Source organism: Chrysemys picta, chromosome 1, assembly GCF_011386835.1.
Source record: "Chrysemys picta bellii isolate R12L10 chromosome 1, ASM1138683v2, whole genome shotgun sequence".
Taxonomy (NCBI): domain Eukaryota; kingdom Metazoa; phylum Chordata; order Testudines; family Emydidae; genus Chrysemys; species Chrysemys picta.
Window position 1 is genome coordinate 49267448 of NC_088791.1, and position 21304 is coordinate 49288751.

Here is a 21304-nt window from a genome sequence, read left to right on the forward strand (position 1 = left end):
TTCATTAAGTAGAGGATGAGGGATGGACTGTTGGCCCGTGGTGGTGTTTAATATCATTGGTATTCTCCTGTTAGCATTCTGCACTGATCACATACTATTCTTCAGGAGGTGTTTCACTGGCAGTTCTCTGGTGACTCCGGACAGAACAGAAACAGCAGCAGAAATTTTCGTATGCTCTCTAATTCAGTTACTGGAGATTTTCTAATCTAAACTAACTAGAGGGTGATTTATAAGCCAACTTGTTCTTTTGTAATTTATTTTTGTGTCTGGAACTTGACTAAATGCTTAGATTAAGTCAACATCTAAATCAAAGGGCTGTTTAAAAAAATAGTATTCTTGAATGGATGAAAGAATTAACAGCACAGCAAACTGAAATCCTCTATTTATCCATAGAACATGTACAACATAAGCAATAGGTTTGGCTGGCCAACATACCTCATTCCTACTCTGGAGAAACACCTGTAGGGACGAGAGTGTAGGTAAATCACCTTGGGCATTGATTGATTGGCCTGCTGCTCTGCTTAGACGATGATGATATTTCATGGAGGTGTCGTCAGGTGTCCATTAGGAACTATATGCACAGATAGCTAAACTGAGGCAAAATAAAAATGACTTTTGGTCACTTTTTCTTCTTCACCTCCCTCTCCCCTCCTCCCCATCTTGAAAACTAAAAAACCCAAAGTCATATTTTGAATAAGATTGCATAAAGAAGTCTTGTTCTGAATGAGTCTTGTTTCAGCACCCCTTGTTTGGGTCAACACTGACGTGGCATATGTTCCTTTTCATAAATTATGCCACACTAATTAATTAAACCTGAAATGATGTGTGTGTATCAAGAAGAAAATAGCATATAGTGCAGATTCTCATCTCAGTTACAGTATTGTTAATTTGGAGTGACCACTGAAATCAGTGGCTTTACATCAATGTAAATTAAATCAGGGTCTGATCCTATGACCATTTCCAGTTGTACTTTATGGCACATTACAATCAGGCATTAAAATTTGCCACAAAAACAAATTTGCATAGTGGACCACAGAACACTCAAGTTTTCAGGGGCCCGTTCAGGGTGCACCAAACCTAAATCTGTATAGTAAGCAGGTGGCAGCAGTAGTACTAATTTTTTTCCTATAGTTCAATCTGTACAGTCTGTTGGGGGGAGGAGGGGAGGAGAGATCCTTGGTGTCAAAATGGGATGAAAAGAAAACAGATCAGGAGCATTATTTCTTAAATGTAAATTTTGCTCATTTAAAATAGACTTTTTTTGATTTAATCAAATTGTAAAACTCAGCATGGTCTCAAGTTATTCTCCTGCCCATGCAACACCAACAGTTTTAATTTATGAGGACCAACTGGAGAATTTAAATACAACTTTTTTACAAATATAACCAAAGTATTGAAAAGGTCCAGTTAGCAAATCCCCAGGACCCCTGGTCCTTGCACAAAACTACAGGCCTAATTTGCCTAGCCACTGTGCCTACAAATGTGTGCATGCAAGTGAGAAATTAGATGCTTAAATGTCCATTTGTACTTGCAAGTATTAATGTAGGCTCCATGGTAATACAAATAATAAATAATAATAATTTGCAGTATTTTGTGTATGTAGATAGGGCCTGATCCAAAGCCCACTGAAATGAATGGGAGGCTCTCTGTTGACTTCAGTGGGCCTGGGATCAGGCCTATACCCAAAAGTGTCTGTTGTAATTATATGGACACATGTAAACATGCGATTTTTCATAAATTAATTCGTGTCTTTGAAAATGTGGTCCATAAGAAAGCAAAGTGAAAACAAAGACTGAATACAGAAAGATTTTTTTAGCCTATTTTCTTCAGAACCTGATTGCAATTTGGGAACTTTCCTGAAAGCTGGCATTATCTACCAATATTTAGTTATAAATATAAGATGCCTGGCAACACTTAATACAACAGAAAACAGGGACATATCCCTAATTTGATTTTTAATATGCAGCATATGTTCAAAGCTTTCAAACTCAATGCACAAAATAAATACGTACATAAACTTTGTTTTCAAGCACAAATCAGCATAAACATTAGATTGTAAATTATAAGAAAATTTCCCTTACTATATTGAAATATTACTCTTAATACCAGAAATTTAATTAATATCATCACCGATTAAAGTGAGAGGTGTTTTTTTCTTTTCTCATACATACTGCCACTGAATATCATTTCATACACCTGAGTAACCATTAGTTTCTTCATGCAGCAAAATTCACCTTCTAATAGCAGCTCTTAAGGAGGTTATGAGGACAATTCACATGAAAAATTAATATACTTTTTTTTTTTTAACCTGAAGACTTGTTTTACTTGTTGTTTCTCAACCAACAGCCTTTTCCCATTCGGAATATTTGCTGTACTATGAAGAAGTGGTTAGTTACCCGTCAGATTGCACCTTATCTTCTGCTGCAAACCTCTCAGGCAGGGCATGCACATTTCATGTCCTTTCACAGTGCAGTTCACTTGGAGACAAAAGCAAGAGGAATTTGTTTCAGTTGAGCTATTCTCTTTTAACAGACACTTTCCAGCTGACTAAAGTTATCTTTAAAATTACAGAAGCGGTCAAAAGGGAATCAAGAATTTAGATGAATAATTTTCAGGATTTCAAAGATCAATAAAGGGAAAACTTTTGTATTTATTTATTTGAAAGTACCATTAAAACATGTAAATGTTAATTGATTATGCTGTCTTCAACATGCCTGTCTTAAATCATACCATGTAACTAAATTATTCTCCAAAATGTCATCATCAGATACTTGATTTAAATACGTCATGTTGAAAATTACTTCCAATAAAATACAACAGTGATACTTATTCTACTATTTCCATTAAAACTAAGTGATTGGCCTAGCTACAAGAACAACAGAAGATTTATTACATCAACTATGTATTATTTGCAGATTGGGCAGCCTAAACCCCACATTAATTTTAAAATAGAGGTATGCCGCATAATACCTTGATTATTTTAGGTGCTAGTGCTATCTGACCAGAAAACACACAATCCAAAATACTTTTAAAATCGATCAATCAATACTATTAAGGACAGAAATTTCTCTACATGTTTAAACAGGTGTGTTGGCTACAGATAATAAAATGTTATACCTGCATCTGGACAGAATTTAATCAATTTAAAGTTGAATATGGATTTCATGTATTTATTATTATTTATACTGCTATTGTACCCAGATACCATGATGCTGATCAGGGCCATATTGTGCCAGGCACTGTACAAACAGAGGAAGACAGAGTCATTGATTCAAAGTACTTACAACCTAAGGTCTGGAAGACCTAGCCCATCAAGCACTTCTTGTGCACCAGTTGGCTACAGCTCTCTGGCCCAGAGGTGGCTGTATTTCAGTGGGTCTGGGTGCATTTAGAGCCATACTGTAGCTCTTCTACATGCCCCTCCAATATCTGTAACCCTCACACTGAGACTGGTCACAATGGGAGTGCCAGTACTCAGGGAGCCCAAGGATTCCACCGGGCTAACTCCACTGTCAGCTTCAGTCTCTGTAAAGGGGAGGGAGAGGATGCTGAGTCAGGGTCCTTTCCAATCCAGCCCTTGGCACTAGCCAGGCAGATAAGGAACAAATACCACACCCAGTCCATGGGTGATGCAGCAAGCAGGTTCATGCTGCATTCTCCAAAGCTCCAAGAAGGAATGTCTGATTTACAGGACTCTTAGGAGTTCTTGGAGTAGTGAGCTCCCCACTACCCTGGAGGCAGACCTCTGGCTATATGCCACAGTCAAGCCTGAGTTTGTAAAGCACTTTGTGATCTTCTGGGATGAAAAGTTCTATATATATGTAAAATATTATCATAATTATTGGCTGCTGTTGGAAAATAGGGAACAGGAGCAGAGCTAGAAAATTACTCAAAGGCCAAACCTCCATCCAACCCTGCTGTGCCTGTCACATTTTGGCAGGAGAGAGTGGCAGAACCAGCCATCCTGCAAGTCTTGTAGTCACTGAACCTTTCTTTCAAGAAAGAACAATTATGAACTGTGTTTGGGGATAAATTACTGTGGATGTCCAGATCAAAAGAAATGATGGCTATAGAATATTAGGGTAGCGGCTTTTGAACATATAATGTATTTTGTTGAAAAAACCCTAAGCAATTAAGAAATTATGTTTCCAGTAATTTTTTAAGACCCTGGACCAGATTGAAGGAGGTGGATTTAGGGGAGGAAATTATTAACATTATCTTCACGGAGTTTTCCATTTGGGGAGATGGGGTTTCCTGCTATCCCATCCACAAGCCTGTTCTATGCAGAGTTGGCTGCACTTCTACCCTGAGAATATCACTAAATGATATCTCAGATCCCTTGAGACATGTGCTAATTTTAAAGGGTCTGATAAGGACACAAGGCCATCCATATGAGGTCTCTGTGCCTTAATACTGGCACTGGGGACCCTAGCCCCTGGTTTAGGCCCCTAGGCAGCAGCTCTATGCTGTATTGCCAGGACTCTCACTGCCCTGGAAGCCTTGTTAAAGGGTATTTCCTAGCATGGAAGGACCTTTATGGAAAAGCTAATGCAGGTTCAGGCCACAACAGCATTTTGATGGAATCAATGCCGATTGCTGACATGCCCCTTATGTCTTGAAGTAGAATCCTCCAAATAAGAAACAGTCTGTGTGGAAAAAGGTTAGGTATTATCCATTAGATCCCTGAAATTATGAAATAAGAAAATAGAGCATCTCAAACATATATGACGTTTTATATTTTCATTCTATTAGCTTTGGTTCTGTAGGAGAAAAAGTAAGTTGAAGAAGAAGAAATCTGTAAATGTTGAGTGAAAACTTGCCTGTGATTGGAATCAGGCAACTAAGAAAATATTTAAAAATCACTGTAGCAAATGATTATTGATCCTTTCTAGGAACTTGAAATTATAGATAAATATAGAGCATAATCCTGCAACAGTTAAAGATATGAGTAGTTGACGTCAATAGAACTACACCTATGAATAAGGGCTGTTTGTATGATTAAGGGTTGCAGGAATAAGCCCAGACATTTTAATTGAAACCTCTGTGAGTTCTGATAAAATTTGCATTTTTTAATACTTGTTAGTGTATTTGCTCATTATGTGGGCAGTGTAAGACTTTTTATGTCCTTAATTATTCCTTTCCTTGCTTTCAATTGTTTAGATTTTGTTGATGCCATCAGTAACTAGAATGGATAGGTTACCAGACTATTACAGTGAAGGACTAAGTAAACTAATAATGACACCCATTGACCCTGACCTCATTTGATGCATGTCTGACAAGACACACATGTGCCCTTGGTATGCCGTACATACAGCCACAGTGCAACCTATCTTCACCCCAAAGGTTGGTAAGAAGAACTACAAAGCAAATGCAAATTTTCAGATTAGAAGCTAGTGTATGTCTCTCTCATAATCAAAGCATGACCCTCCAGGCTATAGTGTTTCCTAGCTAAGTTACTGGCCCTCTCTGTTACTCCTTCTGAAAAATGTTGTTACTCATGCTTTGCCTTTTTCTAGTGTTTTCCATCTGTAGATCTCAAAAGTGTGTAGATTTCCTTATCTTAAATTCACCACTGACCTAATTAACTACAGAAATTTGAATCAATTTGTATGACATGCTGTGACCTAGTATATAAGAGGCTGGCCTATGTACAGTTTTGTAAGTCACTTAAACTCCCTAGACCTGGTTTTCCGGTCTGTTCTGGCATCAGAGAGTGGGCTTAACTGGCACCCCTTATGTAAGAAGAATTCCCAGGTAGTGTAGAGTCAGTGGAATGGTATAGAACATGTTTCTGAGATGTTACGCTGGATGAACCCAGTGTGCAGAGAATCTCTATTGTAAATACTGCATAAAATTTATAGGTAGAAATATATTCAAGATGATTTTGAAAATTGGACTGAATATGGATTAGTCCAGATATTTGCGCAAACATAACACTAGCAAAGAAGGGTCTAGAAGCAGATCAAGGGGTGAGGACTGGGAGGCAACAGGGAACAACCTATGAACCTATGAATCAGCTATAGAAGGCCATCCAATGTTCTCTTCAGAAACTGCTCCCAATTGTGTTATTTCTATGTTGCCATCTAGAGTTGACTAAAGGAAAACAAGTGATTTGGCCCATTTAATGTTTTACAACTCTAGGACTATGGGATCCAACACTATGAATTTCTATGGACCTGGGAGTCTGACATCTTTTCTTAAAACAGGATTATTTTAAAGTTATGTAGTAGTTTTAACATTTTGGGTTATGTTTCAAAAGTTATTCACCTTTATCATATCTGTGACTGGCATTTGCATGGCAGATAATGGCCCTATTCTGGCCTTGTTAACATTACAAGAAGAATGTTTTCAAATTAAGAAACTGTTCTTGAATAATTTCTTGAATGTTCAGGATCATGCCCTACACTTACTTAGCAGGGGTGCTGGAATAATTTGGATAGTGGGCGTGCTGAGAGCCATTGAACCAAACTGTAAACCCTGTACTTAGTGGAATCCACTCAAGCCAGGGGGTGTGGCAGCACGCCCAGCACCTCTAGTTCCAGCACCTACGTTACTTAGTTTCAAGTTCCTAAAAAGGATCCATCATAACAATCTACAATATTGATTTTCACTTATTTACCTGATTCCAATTACTAACTGGTTGGCCAAATTCTCCGTGGGGGCAAATTAACATTGCTCCATTGATTTCAGTGGAACTATGCTTATTCATACTAGCCAAGAATCTGCCCATTATATCTGGATTGCACTGTGTAAATTTTACTCACCTTTGCATTGCCATCAAGGCAATTTGTCGTATTTTCTCCAAAAGAGACTCAGTCTGTTTATGAGATTCATAAAGCTTCATTGTTTTCATGGATTCTGTGACTTACATTGCTTTTTAAAAAGTTATACATGAATTTTGCATGTGGGTTGGTAGACAAGATAAGAACTGCACAGATTTCACAGAGAATGAGAGCTGGTAAAAATGGGAACATTTTTCTGAAAAAAATGTTCCCTTGTGATCAAAAATTTTCAAAATTCAAAATATTTTTAGTCAACTATATTGAGAATATTGAGAATTATCTTGGGTTTGCAGAGGTTAGTCAGCAACTGGTACATTCAAATCTGTCCACCAATACACAGCTCAAGCAAATTTTTCAGTTAGTTGCACTAAAACAGGAAACTTATGCCCATAATCTTGACACTTTTTCTCCATTTTTGTTAAAAAGTGCCATAATAAAACACAAGCTCTAATGTCTGGTGGAAATGCATAAATAATTACAGAACACTGCATTGTTTCTGTGGACAATTCTCACAACAGTAAAAACTACTTATTCGTTATTTGTAGATATAGAGTAACAGTTTCAAAAGTTCAGGCTGCTAAGGGCAGGTCTACACTTAAAATGCTGCACTAGTGCAGCTGCGCCGTTTTGGCGCTTCTGTAAAGCATCGGCATAGTTAATCCACCTCCACAAGAGGCAGTAGCTATGTGAGAAGCCCTCCCATCAACATAGTCCTGGGGGTTAGGTCAGTACAACTGCATTGCCAAGGGTGTGGATTTTTAACACTCTTAAACAATGTAGATATACAGATGTAAGTTTATAGTGTAGACTGGGCCTATGTCACTTAAGTCTCATTTTCAAAGGTGACCTAGGCACTTAGGAGCTTAAGACCATGGGTTCTGAACAATAACTGGGGGTTTAAAACAATAGACTAAAGTCAGCTTTGAAAATGAGATATAGGCTCCTAAGTCACTTAGGGGGACTACTGAACACTACCCTAAGACAAAATACTGAGATAAATTTAATGAATAATTACCAATATGATGTCAAAGACAAATAATGCTGGGCAAATGACATGATGTCTTTAAGAACTACTAAGTTGATGTAACTTTTTGGTGAGCAATCCTATTTACATGTTTTACAACTTTGATCCTCACGACAACATAATGTTGGATCCTCAAAGGGACAAATTGCTGCACTTTTTATTTTTAATATAGAAGAAGCTTAAAACATGATGGGTGAGACGTAATGCAACACAGAAAGCAGAGTAATCAGTTAGAAATTTACCAATCTTATCTCACAAATATATGATATTTATTAATTCATTAGTATATGTTATGCATACAAAGCTTTTGATAAGTTGTTTCCCTCCTACAGTAGTTTTTTGTTCCTCAACACACAACTATCATTTTGAAAGATCTGAAATCATAATTTTTATAGGTTCTAGTCTACTATATTTATTTTAAAATAATATACACCTCTATGCTGATATAACCCCGATATAACGCTGTCCTCGGGAGCCAAAAATATCTTACCGCGTTATAGATGAAACCGTGTTATATCGAACTTGCTTTGATCTGCCGGAGTGCGCAGCCCCGCCCCCCCGGAGCACTGCTTTACCGCGTTATATCCGAATTCGTGTTATATCGGGTCGCGTTGTATCGGGGTAGAGGTGTATAATATTGTAAATTCAGCAAATCTGTCTGTCTCACAAAGGAGCAAATTGTTCCTTTTGAAACATGCGCACAACTCCTTGCTGACACTATTGGAGGCTTTGCACAAGTAACTGAGATCAGAATTTTGCCCACAATGATATTTTGATTTCTTTGAAAAAAAACAACAGTTGTCCCTGGCACACAGAATATATGCGCAAAGGGTAAGATTATCCCCACCACTATGGCCTTTTTATGCTGCTGTGAGACCATAAAAGAGCCAGTAGCACCCTGGATTTGTCCAGGGGAGAACTTTCTCGGGTACGGGCTTTATCCAAGGCAACTTTCATGGCTCTCTGTGCCTGTACCACAAATTCTGGCACAAGAGGCTGGTCTGGGGATGGGAGGGATGCATCAGGAAAGGGGAAAGCTGCAGCACAGCAGGGATTCCATAGGCAGCTGGCGACCGGTTGCTGGCAGTCAAAGTTATTTTGAGGGTCACATCAGCTCTGACGGTGGCTTAGATTAGAATCAGGAGATTAGCTGAGCTTCCCCTCATGCTGGGTTGACAGTTTTGTGCTTCTAGACATACCTCACAAAATCTCATCCAAAATGTCTACTCATAAATACCGTATTTTCCGGCGTATAAGACGACTGGGCGTATAAGACGACCCCCAACTTTTCCAGTTAAAATATAGAGTTTGGGATATACTCGCCGTATAAGACTACCCCTCTTCCAATGCACACCAAATAAAAATTAAAAAAACATCAGATTTGATTTCAATATGGTAATTTTAATTCAAATGCTTATGACATGCAGGTACTTAGCAGGAAAACTGTCACTTATAAACATAAGGCTGTTTGTCATCAAACATGTAAACATAAAACAGTGCAAGTGGATTAAACTTTTCCTAATTCACTCTAAAGCTGAAAGGAAGGATAAGACAATAAACCCATGGGAGCTGCCATGCTGTTTGTTTTCTAAGCTGTCAACCAAACTGGAACTGATGATGATAGGAGGAAGATAACAAACAATAGAGAGAGAGCAAGTGCCGGGCAAGTCCCTGGCGAGTTAGCAATGCCCATCATTACTGCAAGCTACGGTATTTTTACAGGTTTTGCTGGCGTGACAGTTTCCCTTTAAAAGCCTTCAAAATCCTCCTGTTCGTCAACTGATATCATAAGTACATCAATGACATCTTCTGATACATTTGTAAGGCAGTCATCGTATGGATCGAATTCCGTAACAGATGGTGTGGTCTCAGCTTCGGCTTCCTCTTCATCTTGCCACAAGTAGTCGTCCTCCATACCATCTAATGAATTTGATATGCCACACTTCTTGAAAGACTTGATTACTGTTTCTGCATCAATATCATTCCAGGCTTTTATGACAAACTTGCACAAAACATCCAACTGTGGAGCACGCATGTTTCCTCCTTTTGTGAATGACTTTTCGCCGCTAACCATCCATTCATTCCACTGTTCTCGAATGCGATCTTTAAATGGCTTGTTTAGGCACACATCCAGTGGCTGTACCAACGATGTCAATCCTGCAGGAATAACTGCCGCATCTATGTTTAGTCTTGCAAGCCTTTGCTTGGTGCTGGGAGTTAAATGAGCCCTGAACATATCCCACACCAGTAGACTACATTTTTGAATAAGTCCACCTGGTCACCTGCTCCATACATTATCAAGCCATAGCTTTACCCCTTCTTCATCCATCCAGCCTTTTTCATTCACATGTACAAAACAACCAACAGGAAACTTGAGTTTTGGCATTGTTTTTCTTTTAAAAATAATCATTGGTCTCAGTTTGGCGCCATCAGCTGTGCATCTGTGTTTACCACTGTAAAACTGGACTTCTCATGTCCTGTTGTTTTAATTAAAATTGTTTTTTCACCTTTTTGATGGACAGTTTTATTTCCAACCATATCAAAATTCATTGGAGTTTCATCCATATTTCCAATACTACTTAACGCATAGCCATGTTTAGTGCGCTGTTGTATTACGTATCGATGGAAACTATTTACTTTGCTATCAAGATCTGCAGGTAATTTTTGGGCAATTTTCGTCTTTTGCCTCAGTACCATATTATGCCTTTCCATGAATCTAGTACACCAGGATACAGTGGCCTTAAATCTGTTGCTGTGATCTGGGTTAGATTTGGCCCACTGAAGTGCAAACAAACGTATTTTATTTCGTGTCACTACATAACCGTTTTGGCGATGCTCATTCACCATGTCTGCTACATGTTTTTCGAGTTCTGGCCAATGTGGGGTGCCTCTTCTTAATGCACACTTACCCCTTGGCATACTCTTTAATGCTTTTTCATTTGCTTTCCAGTCCCGAACCATCTTTTCTGTTACTCCATATTGTCTTGCAGCAGCGCAGTTATTATGTTCCATGGCAAAGTTTACAACTTTAAGTTTGAAACTGGCTTCATATTTCTTTCTTCTTGCTGGTGGAGCCATGATGGGGTTTTGACTGTTGGACATTTGTATACTGTACTGTATGTACTGGTGCTATACTTTATGAACAGGTACAGATACTGGTGCTGTACTGTATGTGGTACCCAGTATACAACAACCAGCCAATCACGGCAAGCGATGTACCTTACCGGCGATTGGCTGGTTGTTGTATACAAAGCCTGCTTGGATTGGTCAACTCTCCCTGCCTGCCCAGCCCTCCCTGTCTCCAAGACTATCAGAGCGGTAGCGCAAACACGCCTCTTTCACCCGTCTGGCCCGCCCTTGTATCCTATTACCTCCTTCTCTGCCTCTCAGATCTCGCACATGCGCTCCTGCGCCGCTTCACTGCAGTCCTCAGGAGCGAGATCTGAGAGGCAGAGAAGGAGGTACGGTAATAGGATACAAGGACGGGCCAGACGGGTGAAAGAGGCGTGTTTTTCTGGGCACAGCGCCGCTCTCTCTCTTTTTGCCATACCCCGGGCGTCCCGGACGCCTGCAGCTTGCTCCGCCCTTGCTGCTTTCATCCGGCTGCGGCCGTTTTTGAGCTCCCCCCACCATTTGCGGTGACCGCAGATTCTCCAGTCCGGCTCGGAAGTTTCAGCACCCGCCCTATAAGACGACACCCGGCGTATAAGACGACCCCCGACTTTTGAGAAGATTTTCCTGGGTTACAAGGTCGTCTTATACGCCGGAAAATACGGTAATTTGAAGCCGCAATAGTCAACCACGGTCTCTTACATAGTATGGGGCTTTCTTCCAAACTTTCACAATGATGTGGTAGTGCCCTAAAGAAAAATAAGAATTTAAAATAAAAACTGAGTATCACAGTTAAGAAAGGCAGATAAGAGATCCACAGATTCATTTTTTTTTGCGCCTCTGCGACACCATTCTATAGCTAAGTGCCACTGATTTAAAAGATGAAGGTGAGGTAGATTTTGCCCACCTTATTTTGAATCAAATATAATATGATCTTTACTAGAACTGTAAAATGGCTCTGTGCACACGTTTACGAGTCATGTTTCACCTACTTACGTCCAGATATTGCCTTCACAGAGTAATTACAGTTTATCACCTTAATAATACCAACATCTGTGAAGCAGGTGGCATGAAAAATCAATTATTTGATGTATATTTATGTAAAAGTTCCTTTATAAAGCACATATCGAAACCAAATCTATGCACAAATACAAGCAACTAAAATCAGATATCAAAAAACAGATAGCGCAGGCCAAAAGAGCAGACACCTTCAACACCTTGCCCCAGTTAACACCGATAAAACACTGCCACAATTAAAAGGCCTGAAAAAACAGGCAAGTCTTGTGCTTCTTAAACTTTGTTTCTACTATGAAAAGTGGCCATGACTCTGTAAAAATAGCAGTTTTATTTCATGGAGCTGTTCCTTTTCTGAGTTGTACCTACTGACTTTAGTGACAAAAAGCTTTTACTGCTTTTTATGCAGTGGACCTGCAGAATGAACACAGCTACGAGAGAAAGATAGATTCTATTCTTCCTTGTTCATCTTCAACGGAATTCTTTAAAATTCCAATCACCTATGCTTGCGTATAACAACCATCATCTTGGTAGTCAGGGAAGATTGAACCCAGAAGTTCCATAGCATGAACTTAAGCTAATGGGCTAAGACTGCAATCACGGATATATGTTTGGAGGATTGTGGCATTATCCCCTGCTTGTACTGTTTGTAGTAAACCCATATCTTTCGTGGATCAGGCACAGAAGGGAACACGTAACACACATTGAACAGCAGTTATATATGCAAACTAATCGATTGCAATGGGATTTCACTAGGAATTCTCATTGGCTATTTCCAGCCAGAATCCTGAGTGGTGCCAAGTGGCCAGAATGACTCCAGCCCATCAGTTTATTTGCAACCCTGGAACAGGGCTTGGACTCAGGCTTCACCATGAAGTCACACCAGGACAGTCCTTATGGTAAAGTAGAGCAGGCTCAGGATCTCCTTTGGGAATATGTTCTAGAGTAAATCTGGTTAACCTGTAGAAGTTCGGCATAGTCTTGTTTCTCTGCTAATGCTGACTGCCAGGTCAGCCACAATCCTCAGGCTCCCCCCCTACCTCAAACAGCCCAAACTAAAGCTGTCCCCTAATGCTGCCTCACTAGGAATCTACACTGTAAGATTTCCAGGTGGAACTGAAGATTCCTTAGGCCTTAGCCTATAAATTCTTAAATAGTTTGGGTCTGGCTGCCTGGGAGATTGCTTCGCTCCCCATTTGATGCTGTCACAGTTCAGTTCAGTCAAAATGCTTGATACGGAGGTCCCCCAATACAAAAAAGAGGTAGTTGCTGGTGGGCATTTTCCATAAGAGACCCTCCACTTTGGAACTTGCCCCTTTGTCTGCCACAGCCTGGATGTGTTAACCTTCTGGTTATGTTGCAAAGCCCATCGTTTTCCCCAGGTTTTTTGGGAAGGGATTGGGCTTGGGCTGGAGGGATCTGTTATGTTTTCTACGGGCTGGTTTGTTTTATTTATACTATATTTGCTCATGGATGTTTATCTGTTCTTCGAAGTGGAAGAAGCGATTCATGGTATTAGTTTGCATGATTGATATCATTACTGCTACTTTGTCTAAAAAGCACCCAGAGCACCTATTGAGGTGGGCACCTATTGAGACTTCTAGCAATCAAAAATAAATGAAATATTAATTTCTAAAAAGACACACACCCACGCACCCACCCATACAAAGAGATGCAATTTGTTGTGCCTCTTATGAAATCATCTAATTGCATTTCATTTTAAAAACTGGCTTTAATTGATTTTCATATTTCAAGCTTCATCCAAAAGGATCTATTTTTATTTTATTGCTTTGGCTTCGACTTTATTGTTTCATTCAACGCTAGTCTATTGAGATCTCTTTATACATGGTATTTTCTTCTTAGCCATATTTTATTGAAATGTCAACTAGTACTGGAGTTCTTCTTTCCATGGATTTTTGAAACTTAGAGATATCTTGGTTCTTACATGATACTTTAATAATGTTGCCAATCCTCTGATAAGTTGTTCACATCAGATATTTAGCCCCAATACCTAATGCTTGAGAATCCACATTGATTCTCTTCACGTTCTGCCTCTGCATTCCAAGATTTATGAATATTAAGTCGTGCTTGCCCCAAAGCAAAAGTATACTCGCTAAGATATTTGCTGAGATCAGGAGTCTCTATGCCCCATTTTTAAAACAAAGGCATTAATAAAAAAGCACTATAAAATGTACAACATTCAAAAAATAAGGAAAACAGGAATTCAGTATTTTTTAATAAAGTGTGGGGGGGAAATCAGTTCAAAGCACCCTATTCAGAGCTACCCTGAATAATGCAAGAGCAACATTTATGAGACTGGTACAGAATTATCTCTGCTAAGAAATGTGAGTAAATCCTTGAGCTCTACAGCTATGACCCTTGCTTTTAAAACCATGGTCGTCTACCGTAAAAAGGCATCCTTCGCTATAATTTTAACCCTTTCAGACACCAGGGGAATAACAATATATGGTTGCATCTAATAACATGGAACTCTTATATAACATGTTGCTTAAGGCCTTTAAGAAAATAGCACTAAGTTCTCCTCCTCTTAACCATCCAGCAAGGAGACAAAATAGCCAATAGTCCTTGTTTTCACACCAGTGTTGGAAAACTCTCCAAACTAGATTGTATACATATTTCTGCAAACTTGATAGCAATACCTCCTACATAGAGCATTTGAAGAAACAGTGAAGGACAGTAATTATTGTGTCTTATCCATCCCTATGTCAGAACCATAGTCTACATTATGTGTAATCTGGGGACACTTGTGACCAGTCCCTGAAAACAAATGGCATAATGAAAGTGAGAAGTTACGTGACCTAGCCACAAGTTTGGCATATCAGGGCCAATTAAATGAAATTAGATTTACTCCTTCTCTCTCTCTCTCTCTCTCTTTTTTTTTTTTTTTTAGGTCTACTTTCTTCTTAACCATGAGGGAAAAGTACAGAAAATACATAGTCATCTCAGAACATGTAAGAACATTAAGGCATGCTAATCAGACATGGTTCCACTCAGGACATTGAGCCCATGTATCTAAATTTTACCTTGGTTCATATTTACTTCTTAGTCCACTAAATCTCAATTATACCTCAGTAGAAGTTACTAACTGCAAAATATGCTTGTAACAGAAAAAAAAAAAAAGCTGAGCTAGAACCTTGAAAATTCACAAGCCATGATCTATAGTCAAAATCTGTTTGAGCTACTTAGATTAGTAGGTAGGAGCAAAAAGGTTAAGTTAATCTCTTATTGAAATAAGTGCAAAACCTTTCAACTGAACAGAAATACACATACCTAGGGTATGTCTTCACTACCGGCCAGATTGGCGGGCAGCGATCGATCCAGCGGGGATCGATTTATCGCGTCTAGTCTAAACGTGATAAATCAATCTCCGAGCGCTCTCCTGTCGACTCCTGTACTCCAGCTCGACGAGAGGTGCAGGCAGAGTCGACGGGGGAGTGGCAGCAGTCGACTCACCGTAGTGAAGACACCGCGGTAAGCAGATCTAAGTACGTCGACTTCAGCTATGTTATTCACGTAGCTGAAGTTACGTAACTTAGATCGACCTCCCCAATGTAGACCAGGCCAAAGTTTCAGTACTAAATTCACCCGTGTGGCTGCCAGTACAGCTTCAAAGTTTTAAATACATGTACATACACAATTTAAAAAATTAAAAGTAATAGTATACTGGTAACAGATTTTTTTCCCAGAATGAATACTTTTCTCAAGATCCTTTCCAAAAGTACTCACTATCTCTGGAGATTTGGCCCATTCTTATTTGATTGTGGAAATAAGCATTCTGTACTGCAAACAAGTTGCAAAAAAACCCCAATCAAATGCAGGAAAGAATATAAATAGCTGCTGGCAGAGTTAACAGTGGATTACAGGCTTACTAACAGGTGGAACACACACGTAATCACAAAAGCATTGGATTGAGACAAGTACAGAACCAAACCAATACTAATCATTTATGGAGACATATATTAAGATATTCAAGGTTCAATTTCTAAACTGTGACTGCATAACATGACTTCTGCCCCTCTGTTTGTAATTACATCACTTTCAGTTATATGTATTAAATGGTCCCCAAGCTGCTCTTTAGAAAATAATAAATTGCTTAATTTTAAAAGCAGCCCCATATGGTTAAGATAATTCAAGAGATACAATTGAGTAATATAATTCATAATTTTTTATTTAAACCTTCATATTAAACTAAAAATAGAGATCTACAGTGTTTATTACAGTAAATATTCTTATTAAAAATAACAGCACATGAGGAATTCCCAGCAGGCTCTGCATAAGCCGTCAGTGAAATATCTCATTGTAATTATTTTTCAGCAGTTTCCTCCTACTGTGATGCACATTGTTATTATATATACTCCAGAACACTGTGCAACAAAACAAGATGTTGGTACTTCTCAGTCTTCTGAATGAAGGAGTTTCAATGTAACTTTTATTAGCTTATAATTAAATGGTGGGGAGGCAGAGAGGGAAGTACATATTGAAAACCAGCTCCATCCACAGGAAGCTGGTGGAATCCACAAACCTTTTTTCCTAGATGTACGGGCGGCTTCATTGAATATTGGCATGATAGCTGATCCAAGTGATGTTTCAGCACAGTGGCCTTCTTCCTAAGTGGCAGAATGAGGAAAACGCTTTGGGTTGTCCCACACTACATTAGGCTACTCCAAATAAACTGAGGATGAAATACTGAGGCATTACACGGATTGCCTGATAGTATTGTGGGCCACATTTTCTTTAACCTGCAGCTGGTCAGGAGATTGTAATCTCTTTTTAAAAGATACCAGATGTGGGTCTCCTCACAGTTAGCCATGCTTTTATCACCCTCCAGGCTGGATTACTTCAGAGTGCCCTGGATAATGGTGTACAGTACAAAGAAAGACTGTCTTGTCCTGACAGTCCTCCAGCTGGTATCTCTCAGGGGCTAGCAGAAAACAACCCTTAACTTTCAAATTTATTTCCCCCACCCTCTTTGTCCAACAGAGTGTGTGTGGTGACCAACTGGCCTCTGGTTTTATTCATACTCTTTCATTTGTTTGGAGAAGCAGTTTTGTTGCGTTTGCTAATTTATAAAGGTTTGTTTACCTGACACCTTGTTATTCATATTACTGTATTATTTGTATTGCAATAGCACCTAGGGATCCTGATGATCGACCAGGAGCCCATTGCGCTAGGTGCTGTACAAACTCAGAAGAAAAAAGCAGCCCCTTCCCCAAGGAGTTTGCAATATAAGTTATGCTGTGTTTTCTATTATGACCATTGTAAATGCAACTAGAGGCTGGGATATGTATCTTATACATGGAAAAAATGAAAGATACACCAGTCTGAATAGTCAAAAGTGAACTTTACCTGCCTCCAGACCAAAAGCTACATTTTGCTCCAGAATAGCAATCTAACATGAGAAAAACAAGTGGAACATAATTTGAAAATAATCACTTAGAATTGGTTTCTGCCACCCTTACTTTGTTGTACCTTATTCCTTGAGTAGTTTCACTGAAATGAATGGGGCTAGTTAAGAAGTATAGGTACTACGCATTGTGAGTAACGGTGGCAGAATCTAGTCTTCAGTTTGAACAGGCTGCCTTTGAGAAATGGACCTTTGCCAATATAAAAGGAGCCTTCTGAATCTCAAAGATCTATAAGAACAACTAACAGTCACTGCATGCTAACTCGGAAATATAATACAAGTGCTAAGGAAGAGTGAATATTACTGATATCAGTAAACTAATTTTCTCATTATCCGTGATATAATAGACCCTAAATGAATTACTGATGTAGTAGAACCACTTTTGTAAGGTGTAGGTGGGGGAGGGGGAAACCCTAAGGCACTTCAAAAATTATAGTGGTTTTTATTTTGTACTATCAAGGAAAGAAAGAATAAAACACTGGAGGAAATATATTCATTAACGTCCCTTGAGAAAATATATTAATTATCAACAAAGGCTCAGCCAAAACGCTAAGACAACTTATGTAGTGCATCAGACAAAATATGCCAACTAATCAAAACTCAAGACAGACAAGATTAGGCTTGTGCAGATTGTCTCCCTGACATGCAGCGTTCTAGACAAGCAAAGCGAACATGCTACCAGACAAGCAAGTGAACATATTACACAAGGACCTAAGAAAACTACAAAATGATCAAAGCCGTCTTCAATATCATAATTTAAAAATATAATGGGAAGGTAGACAGGATGATATAAAGAAACAGATCTCTTTGATATGCAAGTCAAGAGTGAAAAAATGACAGGCTCATAGAATTTTCAGATAAGGATTTAAGATTGTCGTGCTTTCCACAAGAGCAGCCTAGGAAGTGAACATGAAATGCCCAGCTTTTAAAATGAGATTAGTATACTTTTGACAAACTATATTATTCCAATATTGTAAAATTCAGCCAGTGCCAGAAAGGAAGGTATCACAGAACTCAGTGATGTAACATCTAATTAAATACAAAGCTAGAGAGAGCAATGCAGTTAAAGGAAGAGTCAGAGTGAGTGTCTGCCCTCACTGCATGAATTGCAGAGAAACCCTGCTGTGAAATAATAGGACCAGGCTCTGCTGATTTCCCCACCAGCCCTCCAGAAAGAAGGAAGCTGCAAAAAAAAAGTAGGGGCTTTTGGCAGGTCTGTGCTGAGGAGTCATTACTCAGTTTAACTGGAAATGGAGCATCACTATCCCAAAGGCAAGAGCGCTTTCAGAAACACAGGCTGCAGCACTAAATACACATTGGAAGACTGGCTGCAGGAAACCTCTTGTAACATTAAGATTTCAGCTGCAGGAAGCCCTATATTTTTATTTGTTTTAAAGCTGGCTGTGAGAAGTCATTTATTCTTTGCCAGACATTGGTCATGTGAGGAACTGCTTTAGCCTACTGCAGCTGGAAAAAGAAGGAAGGCAGCAACTCTGCAAAGAAGACACTGGACAATCATGTGCAGCAGCCAAAACATTTGGAAAATGGGGTGAGAGAGCAAAAAAGATTAACAATACAAATAAGATAATCAGACAACCAAACATCCACTGGGAAACGACAGGAAGAGTGAGATTTATAAACCCTTTGTTGGCATGCTCACTGCTTCTTGTTTGGCGTGGATCATTGGTGCTTTAGAGGTTCAATACACAGATAATTCTATATATAATGTATCTAAACTATGTGCAAGAAGGGGCTCCCTAAGGCCCTGGCTAAAATTGTCAGTAAAATCAAAGAAGGTTTGGGATGATCTCCTGTTTCTGATAGTGTTCACCCTGCTTGGATACAGCTATGTCACTCCTGCCAGAGGTGAAAATATTCATAGGGTTCTAACAATATCTCTGAAGAGCAAATCTTTACCGTAGGAACCTGGGCTGGCTCTAGGAATTTGGCCGCCGCAAGCAGCCAAACAAAAACAAACAAACAAACAAAAAAAGCCGCGATCGCGATCTGCGGCGGCAATTCGGCGGAAGGTCCTTCGCTCCAAGCAGGAGTGAGGGACCGTCCGCCGAATTACCGCCAAACAGCTGGACGTGCCACCCCTCTCCGGAGTGGCCGCCCCAAGCACCTGCTTGGTAAGCTGGTGCCTGGAGCCGGCCCTGGTAGGAACTGACAAATGACATCAAAGGGCAGGTATACTTAAAAACTTTGCTGAAGGATTGCACAGTTCCCTGGTCCATCATGTTGACAAGCACCTTCTCTCCCAGTACATGAGAGTTAGAACAGGTTAGTGAGGAGATTTTTTTGCAAAAGCCTCTTTTTAAAACAAACACTTTGATAGCTCATCTCTTGGGACTTAACCTCCATTGACTTCAATGGGCATTGACTCAGGCCCTATATATGTAAGTATGTCAAGAGACAAAAGGAAGATAAAAGGCAAACACATTTATTGAAAGAAAAAAACAAACACCCTAACATATCTAAATGGGGGTTGGGGGTGGAGGGGAAATTTCAGCACTTCCGAGGATATGGCAAATGGAGAGAAGGAAAACAAGGGAATTTACAAATTTGGTCAAGAGTGAAATTTTACTCTTTCTGCCAGTGAACGAGTATTTTTATTTTATTTTTGTTTGTTTTGGTTTTCGTTTGTCTGAAAAACCTGTCATTGAATAAATCAAGAATGTTCATGAATGTCACCAGTTTTAAACATAGCCATTCCCAGAGAGAAATAATACCCTTTTGACCTCCAAAACTTGACTTTGTTTGTTTGTTTGGAGGCAGTTGCTCAAAAGTGCAAAACAACAAAACCAAAAATTGATTGAATGTCTCGTTCTTTGCGTACTGCTCAAAAATGTGTTTTTTTTTTCACCTGGTTGGCTGGTGGTGTGAATGTTTTTTGCACAGCTCTGTAAGATTCCCCCTGCACTAGGAATAGAACAAGTTACGAAAATGGTAAGAGGAGTGCCTGGGGAAGAAAGCACTGCACAGAACATTATAAAGATCAGAGGGAGCCCAGAAGCGGAACTAGAAAAATCTGTTCACAGTGTGCACCACTATGTAGAAATTCCCAGAAAACTCAAATACCACTATTGTCATTTTCAAACCAAGAAAGCTAAAAAAGGTGACAAAAGGGACCTGAGAAAGTACAGATTGTAAGTAGTATGGAAAGATTTTATCATGACATTTTGACATCAAACAACAGAAATAATAGATTTCAAGTCCAATCAAGAGAATAATCGGTCCCTGAATCTAAATTCTCTATAATAGACCATCTCTATATATGATGAACAAAGCTGCTAAATATGCACATGTAATCTATCCACTGTGTATGGAACTCATTGACTGTAAGAGAGCTTTTGATTTAAATAAAAATAGATTTGTTATGAGCGGTTCAGCGCCAAGGCACATACAAAAAAAAAAAAAAAGAGTTCTATCCAGCCTTTGAGAAATAAACATGAAAATGAGACTTCCGCATACACTTAGACAAGTAAAGGGAATAATTGCCAAAACAAAGAATGAGAGACAAGGCAGAGCCATCTCTTTTGAAAGTATTCAGCATCTATATAGACAATAAATACTGAACTTGAACTATTTCAGTGCTGCATATCTTGCCAATTGACAACATAAAGGAAATATAAGAATTGATAGAATATCTAATATGTGAGAGCCAAGAGAACTGAAAACTTAATCTGAGAAAAATGAATCTTATGCTCACAATACGTAGCAGAAAATAGCAACATCACAAAACAAATATACCTGAAAATGGACAGAAACTAGAAGACATCAAGGACCAGGCTTAATGAGTTTGAAAATCATTCTAAAAGTACGAGCGCCATAGACACCCAACGAGGTCCTGTTCCTGCTGCATAGCAGTCATTGAGCAAAATTCTGAGCTCAATTACACCAGTGTAAATCAAAGTTGGTGGGCTGATGCTCTAGGCTTTGTGTAGC

General features: G+C 39.2%; 1 protein-coding gene across 2 annotated transcripts in view; it reads right to left on the reverse strand.

Moving 5' to 3' along the window:
* Positions 1-323: 323 nt before the first annotated feature.
* The window catches only part of MDFIC (MyoD family inhibitor domain containing), a 120553-nt gene continuing 99572 nt past the window's right edge, over positions 324-21304 (reverse strand). Inside the window, exons 5-6 of one of the 2 annotated variants that reach the window (XM_065556262.1) lie at positions 2397-2477; positions 324-592 (exon numbers count right to left, since the gene is read on the reverse strand). In XM_065556262.1, coding sequence (XP_065412334.1) covers positions 588-592; positions 2397-2477 — 86 coding nt within the window. In that variant the 3' untranslated portion in view covers positions 324-587. Of the gene's footprint in view, positions 593-2373; positions 2478-21304 lie in introns of those variants that run through there. The other variant, XM_065556256.1, reaches the window with a different exon arrangement.